The sequence below is a fragment of the Diaphorina citri genome, unplaced genomic scaffold (genome assembly GCF_000475195.1).
Source record: "Diaphorina citri unplaced genomic scaffold, Diaci psyllid genome assembly version 1.1 scaffold238, whole genome shotgun sequence".
NCBI lineage: Eukaryota > Metazoa > Arthropoda > Insecta > Hemiptera > Psyllidae > Diaphorina > Diaphorina citri.
In genome coordinates this window covers 235,951-246,267 of record NW_007377675.1, presented here as the reverse complement: position 1 = coordinate 246,267, position 10,317 = coordinate 235,951, and the positions used below count along the sequence as shown (strand labels likewise).

The 10,317-nt window shown below is 35.9% G+C and overlaps 1 protein-coding gene across 3 annotated transcripts in view; it reads left to right on the top strand.

The window, feature by feature from the left end:
* Positions 1-3,605: 3,605 nt before the first annotated feature.
* The window catches only part of LOC103506485 (talin-1), a gene marked incomplete at its 5' end in the record, with an annotated part of 28,283 nt that continues 21,571 nt past the window's right edge, over positions 3,606-10,317 (top strand). For all 3 annotated transcript variants that reach the window (XM_026821536.1, XM_026821535.1, XM_026821537.1), the window contains 7 exon segments: positions 3,606-3,748; positions 5,309-5,701; positions 7,223-7,493; positions 8,328-8,496; positions 8,871-9,128; positions 9,552-9,628; positions 10,145-10,236. In XM_026821536.1, the coding sequence (XP_026677337.1) occupies positions 3,613-3,748; positions 5,309-5,701; positions 7,223-7,493; positions 8,328-8,496; positions 8,871-9,128; positions 9,552-9,628; positions 10,145-10,236 (1,396 nt within the window).

The window sequence follows — 10,317 nt, the reverse complement described above, 5'->3', positions numbered from 1 at the left end:
AAGACAAAAAGAAAAATTATTTTTTAAGTCCCGACCTTTTTTTACTTCTAACTAATAAGATTTAATAGAAAAAGGAGAATGGATGGGTGACTTCAACTCTTAAACATTATATTGGTATTTATTAGGAAACATAAAAGGAATAAAGAGAGAACGGGCTCTAGTCTTGATTTTAAATCATTACATGAAAGTAAAATCAAAAAATCAAATCAAAAATAATAATAAACTGAATATTAAACAAATTAGGTAGGTACATAGGTACTGATTTTCTTTGACCACGATCGAATAAACTACGGGCTAAAAAATTCCCGGAGGGACGGGCCCAGCTTGTTATCCTAATACTTCCCTTCTTCTTATGTTCTTTGGTACCGGATGTTGGCAATATTATGTTAAGGCGGTCTCTTCTTGTCTTGTCTTAATCTTAATCCCTTGTGTGCCGCGTCCATTTTAGTTCAGGACTATTACTTTGTTTTAGCAAGACAAAAAATTCTGCTGAAGACATATTGAACCAGACCCTTCTGGTGACGCTCCAGAATATTCCCATTTTCTATTTATTTTATTTTCATTTTCCTGGGAAAAATTCTCTCGTTTCCATGGAAACTGAGCTTTATCTGGTAACTGGCAAGTTTAAACATCATTTACTGTACATCCTAACGCTCTTAGGCTTCTTGAAAATACTTCAAACTTGGAAATACTCGAGTCTCTGCGTGGTACTTTTGTAAATTTACAACTTCAACACCCTGGCTGCCAAAGCATATTCCATGGCGTTTACCCTTAGAAACCCATGTATGAAAACATCCCTCTCAAATGGGAGACAGACTCTTTTTATTCTTGGAATTTTTTCGTCTAATAAATAGCAAAATTTCACTCCAGAGGCCCTCTTTCAGATAACCATTTTAAGACGATATCTATCCATCCATTAGAGACAGATACCTGAGTATCAATTTACTTCTACATTATTTTTTCGTCAAAGTTGTCTTCAACAGTCTCCTTCTTTGTCCGCCCACTCAGCGTTGTAGCTTATCGAGTGTTTCTATTGTTTAGATTTTTGGACTGGATTTCAGTACATTAGGTATTTAGAGAGTTTTAGACAAGGGAATAAATGCTGACGTTTCACTAATTAACACGTCACTCTGCTTATTATTAGGTTACAGAATAGAATACGCCTTGCTTATATGACAGAAAAGTGTTGACCGAAGATTTTAGCTTTTTCAGTTACTACCTATAATAGAATCAAGGAGTTTGAATTTCTTTTGAAATGTAAAGGGGCAGATATCTAACTTGGCCTGGCGCATTGCCGTGAGCTCACGTGAGTATCCCCTATTCAATACCTACTGATGTAATTTCAGCAATTTTTAAAACATCAGCCAAGAGCTATCTTGGAAAGTAATATTTTTTAGCCAGTTCCAATATAAGGTCTTCTATCTAGAGACGAGACATTTCGGGGCAGAAAGTTGCAATTTGGGTCGGTGATTGCTTTTTTGGGTCACTACCTATACCTATTTTCAATTTTTTCGCTTTCAAAAGAAGATAGTTTATGGTAGTCATAGGATACATTTATAAAGCCATCAAAAATTAATCACGAAGTAACACTACACCAGATGAAATAATTTAATCGTTGTATTTACACCTATCATTTGTATAAACACCTAGGTACTTGAAGAAAAAAAAAATCAAAAGAAATGATAAAATTGGAATTGAAAATTAAATTACCTTGTCATGCGATCAGTTAGGAAATTTACTAAATTCTTGTATTTTAATAGGTTTCCCATTATCACCATAACAATAAATGAATGGGTGACTTAAACATTATATTGGGAATAAAGGGAGAACGGGCTCTAGTCTTGATTTTAAATCATTACATGAAAAAAATCAAATCAAGAATGATAATAAACTGAATATTAAACAAATTAGGTAGGCTGCCAAAGCATATTCCATGGTGTTTACCCTCAGAAACCCATGTATGAAAACATCCCTCTTAAATGAGAGACAGACTCTTTAATTCTTGGAATTTTTTCGTCTAACAAATAGCAAAATTTCACTCCAGAGGCCCTCTTTCAGAAAACCATTTTAAGACGATATCTATCCATCCATTAGAGACAGATACCTGAGTATCAATTTACTTCTACATTACTTTTTCGTCAAAGTTGTCTTCAACAATCTCCTTCTTTGTCCGCCCACTCAGCGTTGTAGCTTATCGAGTTTTTCTATTGTTTAGATTTTTGGACTGGATTTCAGTACATCAGGTATTTAGAGAGTTTTAGACAAGGGAATAAATGCTGACGTTTCACTAATTGACACGTCACTCTGCTTATTATTATAGGTTACAGAATAGAATACGCCTTGCTTATGACAGAAAAGTGTTGACCGAAGATTTTAGCTTTTTCAGTTACTATAATAGAATCAAGGAGTTTGAATTTCTTTTGAAATGTAAAGGGGGAGATATCTAACTTGGCCTGGCGCATTGCCGTGAGCTCACGTGAGTATCCCCTATTCAATACCTGCTGATGTAATTTCAGCAATTTTTAAAACATCAGCCAAGAGCTAACGTGGAAAGTAATATTTTTTAGCCAGTTCCAATATTAGGTCTTCTATCTAGAGACGAGACATTTCGGGGCAGAAAGTTGCAATTTGGGACGGTGATTGCTTTTTTGGGTCACTACCTATACCTACATATTTTCAATTTTTTTGGTTTCAAAAGAAGGTGGTTTATGGTAGTCATAGGATACATTTTTAAAGCCATCAAAAATTACTCACGAAGTAACACAACACCAGATGAAATGATTTTATCATTGTAGTTTACACCTATCATTTGTATAAACACCTAGGTATTTGAAGAAAAAAAAATCAAAAGAAATGATAAAATTGGAATTGAAAATTAAATTACCTTTTCATGCGATCATTTAGGAAATTTACTAAATTCTTGTATTTTAATAGGTTTCCCATTATCACCATAATGTGTTTTGGCACTAAAAACTGACCATCGAAATTTTGACCCGATTACATTACTTTCCTTCCTATAGGATAAGGAAAGTAAAAATACAAAGCTGTGTGTATTTTTTTAAAGTCTCTTTCTCTAGATGAATGCTTCATACTATTTCTCAAAATGGGGAAAAAAGTCATTCCTTCTCAAGCACTTTCTATTAAGGGTTTTTACGGCAGCATTACATAAATTTTCTCCATGTTTTTGTTTGTTTTCCCCCGGAGAAAAAGAATAACGTATGCCACTTTCCTTACCCTTTCCTTTATTTTGAAGATGAGTAGTTTGGCCAGAAGCTTTTTCTTCTCCAGCAAATTTGTTTTAGCTAGGTATTATACAGAGATAGTATAAAAGGTGGTTGTAAATGATGTATAGGTAGTACTCGTTCTAGTCATTGTACCTATTGAAGTTAAATTGTGCCAGACCGTACGAAACAGTATGTTGTCTGTTCCTTTGTGTAGTCTACTTTGGACGGTAAAATCGGTGTGCACTTGTGCAGTCTTGTGCAGTCCTCGTGATGGGTTGCGACTGTTTAAATCCGGCGAAACAGCAAAATAGCCGATGATTGATATGTCAATACCCTCTGCTTCCAAAGCGCTTATAAAACCCTTCTGTCCATGTGTTTCAGGTGAATAATGGCTACCCTATCACTCAAGATATGCATTGTTGACAGAAATGTCACCAAGACAATGCAATTCGATCCTTCCACTTCTGTGTACGATGCATGTCGAATCATACGGGACAAAATTTCAGAAGCCAATTTTGGTGAAGGTAAGTGATTTCCCTGGTTTATTATTTGTATTTAAATTTAGAAAAAGTTATTTGCCACTTAGTAGCTTTTAGGGAGCATTGCAAAGACAGAAATACAAAATATGAATCTACCTACTCATAAATGTTTTATTTTCCAAACTGTCTTGCTCAGTTCGCCGTACAAAAAAATCATTACTTTAAGAAGAGAGAAAAAAAATAAATAAAAATAAACATTTTTAAAAATACACTTTTCATTATTTATTTTCCATTATATAAAAAATCTATCGAACCCAAAATCTGTCGAACAGCAGTACTCCCCGTCCCAAACTTGGAAGATTATGGTGTGTTTTCGATGTTTATAATTTTTCCCTGGTCATAAATTTTACTTATTTTTGTGTTTCCAAAATGTCAAAATACATTTTTTCCCTCTCTAATACCTAACCATTTCGCACTATAACTTTCTCTTCCGACTCACCAAGGAGGATGGTAAAGTGCTTATCGGAAGACTTATTTCGAAATAGTACGTTTGACAGGTTTTATTCTTGATGTTTTTGTGTGGTTTAGGAGATGAATGATTTCTACATTATCGACTGGGTGATGTAAAACCATTATGAACATATTTAGCTGCACACAAGATGTAGGTCATCATCCTATGGAAATTGTAGGTGTATACTGGTGAACTCACTCATACGTTTATATTTAAGATAAAAACTTCACGTTTCATTCGTGACTGGTCACTTGATAATGCAAACTGTACACGCTTGATTATACTCCCCTGGGTACACTTGGCTAGTATACACTATACACTCGTACTTAAAACAAGCGGAGTATACAATTTGTGCATTTGCCTGCAAAAAACGATGTGTGTCTCCCTCGCGTGAAAGGGGAGACAGTGACAATGCCGCTTGAAGAGTTGAGAACTGTTTTACATTGTAATCAATATCCACGCACTTGAGAACTGTAAAGGAACAAAAATGCATTCTCCACTTTTGCAACGATGCGATGTAAACAGGAATTATCATTTTCAAGTGGGCGCTCTCGTAAATGTTCCTACAACACAATGGAAATTAAACGCTCGGATTTATTTTCTTGTTCTTTAGGTGTCTGCAAAGTCCCGTAATTTTTACTTTTTGAGTCTCAGGTTCGTAGGAGGATTTACTTTTTTCGAGAATTTTACTGTGAAAATGAAATTTTTGGCTATTTAAAATAACACGTTTCAATGTTCATTTCTTTGTAGTCGGGGTTTGAAGTACATGAAAAGTTAATTCCGGGTACTGTCGATTGATGTAATTAAAAGAAAAAAATACTTTCTCATTTCTTTAGTAATCGAAAGTAATAAGTAGGTAGGTGTATTGAAACAATTTTAAAATACTTTGAACTTTCAATAATAAGAAAAAAGTCTTTATTTAAGTAGGTATAGATGTTATTTAATATTTAATAGATAGATGCTTTAGTTCTTTAGTACTAATCATAATTAGGATTATTTTGTTTACACAGAAGAAATTAAATTGAAAAAAAAAGTTAACTAGAAGGTAGAGCATGCTTTTTCATAGAAAGTATTTTCCACTTGTTTTGTTTCAGCCAAAGATTATGGCCTGTTCCTCTCAGACGGGGATGTCAAAAAGGGAGTCTGGCTGGAACCAGGCAGAAATTTAGAATATTACATTTTACGAAACGGTGACGAATTAGAATATCGACGAAAAATGCGAACGTTGAAAGTCCGCATGCTTGACGGAACTCTCAAGACTTTGCTGGTGGATGATAGTCAACCCGTTGCTAACCTCATGGTGGTCATTTGTACAAAGATTGGAATCACCAATCACGACGAGTACAGTCTGGTCAGAGAGAACCCAGAGGACGAAGTCGAAAATAAACCCAACTTTGGCACGTTGACACTGAAGAGGAAGAAGGAGGAGAAGGAGAGGGACCTGAAGATGGAGCAACTCAGAAAGAAACTGAAAACTGACGATGAAGGTAGGTGGAACTTTGTTTTTAAGTTTATTATCTCTAAACTTTTAATGAATTAAATGAAAAATTATTTTAAAAAGAACCTCTGAAAGTTTGGTAGAACATGGTTTAAAAAATACTCTGTGCTCTCTAGTTTCCAAGCATGTAACGCATTTGCTTACAATGCATCTTCTTTCAACTAAAATATTATATCATCTATCTGTAACGCATGTCATTACTAAAAGTACAAGCAGAGTACACAGTTTTCTTCATTACTCATAATTTCATGACTCAGAATAAAACTTCACATAACAAAGATTGAATGTAACGTTAATAATTACGCTCACATATTTTATTGTTAAGAAACAAAGAGCCACGTCAGGCATATTTTTCTTCTTATATGTTTCTTATTGAAAACTGCTGAGCCTCGAAACGATATTGATTTCTTATCTCAAATTACACCAATAAGAATATGTCCTCTTTTTTTCCGTACAAAAAGCCGGAGCTCCTTTGCCTCAATTGATAGCAGCTGAAGCGATTTTGTGCACAGTCATGTTTAGTACGAGAATATCACCAGGTTTATGCAAATTTTCCGATGAAAATTCCCCTCTAGCAAAACTGAAGATTGGTAGCCATGATAGACGGATCGCTTTCGACACTAAAAAAATGAATTTATTCTTTTACCATCCAAGTTGCGTTCTTCGTCTTATCCTCACACATCTTGCACTTTTTTCCACTTTGTCAGCATCCTGGTTTACGGTAAATAGAATCTTGAAATGATGACTTCGCACTTCTTCTACCCTTCTACATGCTGACATGACACATGTATGAACTTTCCTTTATGTTTGCCGTTGGGCGAAAATCAGAAGTCCTTTGATGTGCGCTATCGACACAAAATGACATTAGTGTCTGGATTTCGGTTGAAATATTATTTTAAACATCCTCGACTAAAAGGAAGATCTCTTTCCTGAAGTCTACAGATTGGTAAATTGAACCCACAAAAGGTTATAATTAAGTTTAGTTTCCACTTTAGGAATCAAATATACGTGTGTATTATGAAATGATGTATGTACTGAGTTTAGAATTTCAGTAGTAACATGACACATCGAGTTAGAGGAAAGGCCATTCGGAAGATAAAGTTCAAACAATATACCTTTTGTAAGATAAAGTTCAAACAATATACCTTTTGTAAGATAAAGTTCAAAAATTACGTTTTGTAGGATAAAGTTCAAACAAATTGACTTTTGTAAGCAATTTGATGCTGAGCACAATTCACATTTTTTCGCCTATGATGAAATGATCTCCACCCTTATGTCTGTTCATCCAAAACTACAGGCCCGGATGGTATAGCCTTCAGCATGATTCAAAAGCTACCCAAGTCTGCATTGGATAAGTTACTAGATATTTATAATTACTGGAATACACTAGATTATACTTACTAGATATTTATAATTATATCTGGGTTAAGTGGTAATTTTCCTTCCATCCAGCGAGAAGCCTTGATAGTTCCTCCCCTTAAACCCCTAATGTCTTTTTATCTTCTTTCAGTCAACTGGATCGATTTCTCCAAGACCCTCCGCGAGCAGGGTATCGACGAAAACGAGCCCGTCCTCCTTCGGCGCAAATTCTTCTTCTCTGACGGCAACATCGACTCTCACGACCCGGTGCAGCTGAATCTGCTCTACGTTCAGGCGAGGGATGCCGTTCTAGATGGCACACATCCGGTGACGCAAGATCTGGCCTGTCAGCTGGCCGGAATACAGACGCATATACAGTTCGGAGACTACAATCCGTCCAAGCACAAACCTCCGTTCCTTGAGTGAGTATTCGTAACCGTAATAGCTATGTGAGAGCCTGGAAAGGGACCGCTTTTCCCTCCCAGATTTCCTACAAATCTCCACTCTCCCGTACATTCACCATCCGAAAGTACCTCATGTATTTCCTTCATCTACAATAGTTCATTTATTTCCATTTTCCCTTATAGCATTCCTATAAATCTCCAGAATGGCATCTGATCTTCATTTAAAATTCGTCATTTATACTCCTAGGATGTGACTGAACAGTCCCTTATCCCAAACCCAACCATTTCAACGATTTTTCTTCACAATTTCATACTTCTACTATTGTACATCTCTCAGAATGAAGATAGACACTAACCTTGAAAACCTTTTAAGTTTTTATCCACTCGAATAAGTCTTCAGACATGAAAATCATTTCTATGATAAATATGCGTCTTGAAATCGATTGCATAGCCAAGATTCTGGTTCAGAGATTAAAGATCGATGTGCGGAAATAGGCAGAAAAGCTATGTGGCCCTTGGCACACTGGCCAGAGAAGGTGTTTTGAATAACGTTTTCTTTCTATGTTGTAATTGTTGCACAGGTAACAATTTAATAAAACAATATTACGTATACCTTATGGCTTTTATTATTTATTATTAGGATTACCAGGGTCCGCAGTCATTTATCTACTTGATAACAAGCGTCAAGAATCCTAATAGTTATTGAAATTATCCAACAGAAAAAATAAATAAAAATAAAACAAAAATGGTTTGAGTAAGCCCTTAATTCTGTGAAAGATAAAACTACCCTGCTGACCGCTGTTCTAGGAGACTTTGATGTTTTACTGAAGGTTCCAAACGTTCTGTTTTCAGTTTGAAGGAATTCCTGCCTCAGTCCTACGTCAAAGTCAAGGGAATAGAGAAGAAGATTTTCTCCGAGCACAAAAACCACGTTGGTCTCTCGGAGCTGGATGCCAAAGTTTTGTACACGAAGACCTGTAGAAGTTTGCCCACCTATGGCGTGACGTTCTTCCTGGTCAAAGTAAGTAGGAACTGAAAATCATTACTGAGAAAAAAATATTTGTATTCGGAAGCGATTTGCCACTGACTGTGATGTGTTTCTAAGAAGATTTTCTTGTTTCCCTCAGATCTGGTTTAAATTTCAGAGTACCTTTCTTCCTATGGAACTCTAGGCGAAGGTCTAGGAGCTGAAAAGGAATCAACCACTATGTCCATTAAGTTTAGGGTTTCGTTTACATTAAAAGTAATCTTTTCCGCTCATATTAAACAATAATGGGGTTGAATGGTAGAGATTGCTCTCTATAGGAATAATTTCGCCCTTTATAAATTCTTGTCTTTGTGTACATTGAAGTATAACCAGTAAAGAGTCTAAATAAAACCATTATTCTGTTGCAGGAGAAAATGAAGGGTAAGAACAAGCTCGTACCGCGTTTACTGGGTGTGACCAAAGACTCCGTTCTTCGTCTGGACGAGCGTACCAAGGAGATTATGAAAACCTGGCCCCTCACCACAGTGCGCCGCTGGGGAGCCTCCTCAAATGTGTTCACCCTGGATTTCGGTGACTATTCGGACAACTATTACTCGGTGCAGACAACGGAGGCGGAGCAAATCCAGCAGTTGATTGCGGGATACATTGACATTATCCTGAAAAAGGTAGGTCCTTATACTGACATTATCCTGAAAATCGTAGGTCATTATATTGTCATTATCCTGAAAATCGTAGGTCCTTAGACTGTCATTATCCTGGAAAAGGTAGGTCCTAATATTGACATTATCTTGAAAAATGTAGGTCCATATACTAACAATATCCTGAAAAAATTTCTTATAATGAAATGAGACTAGCAGGTTGCCCGTACTTCACCAAGGAAAATTAATCGAAACTCGAGATGGGTTAACTCATTTCTTTATGGATCATTTTATTCTCGTACTTTTACTGGAGAGAACACTATGTACCTATAGAGGAGGAAATATGATGTCTTCTGGTTTAGACTTCGGTAAAACAGATCCGTTTTAAAAGAACCAAATTTTCCGGACCACGTAATCTAATCCGTTCTGGTTCTGCTTTTTTGTTTTCAGAAAATGTCCAAGGATCATTTCGGTATCGAGGGTGATGAAGGCTCTACCATGGTTGAAGATAGCGTGTCCCCTCTCAAGTAAGTAGTCGCTTAAGATAGAAAAATTATATTGTTTATTATTAAATTATAATTATTATTTTAATTTTTGATAGTTGAATTTCGCAAAGCTTGAAGTTAGGCTAGGAATGAGATGAGATATTTTCATAAGAAGAGATTTCAGAACCTTTTGATCTCCAACTTTCCTCAGCAGTTATTTGATCATTTTGGCTTGAATGTTTTGTTTTCAGTGTTAAGCTGAAAGTTTCTTTGTACTTGGCTTTTCAATTCCATCGTTAATAGTCGTTTAACGATGGAATCTTTGCAATCTACAATATAGTCGTTTCTACATCTTGGCTTTTCAATTCCATCGTTAATAGTCGTTTAACGATGGAATCTTTGCAATCTACAATATAGTCGTTTCTACATAAAAAAAAAAAACATGAAATACCTACTAAAACTCAAATCTACTAGTTTTGTTCTATTCTTCCTTATTTGAAATTCGACTCCTTGTTTCGTAAACCAATGCTGACGTCAACTGTGTGCTGTATTTTTCAGAGCGACCATTTTCCAACACGAAAGCAACCGAGTGGGCAAAGTCAACACGGAATCTGTGGCCAAACCTGCTGTCATGAGAGCGGGCAACGATGGTAAGTCTAGCTTAGGTGAATGTGGTATGACCTATGAGACTATGGTAATTATCAGGAGTTCACTCCTATAATGAATTCACA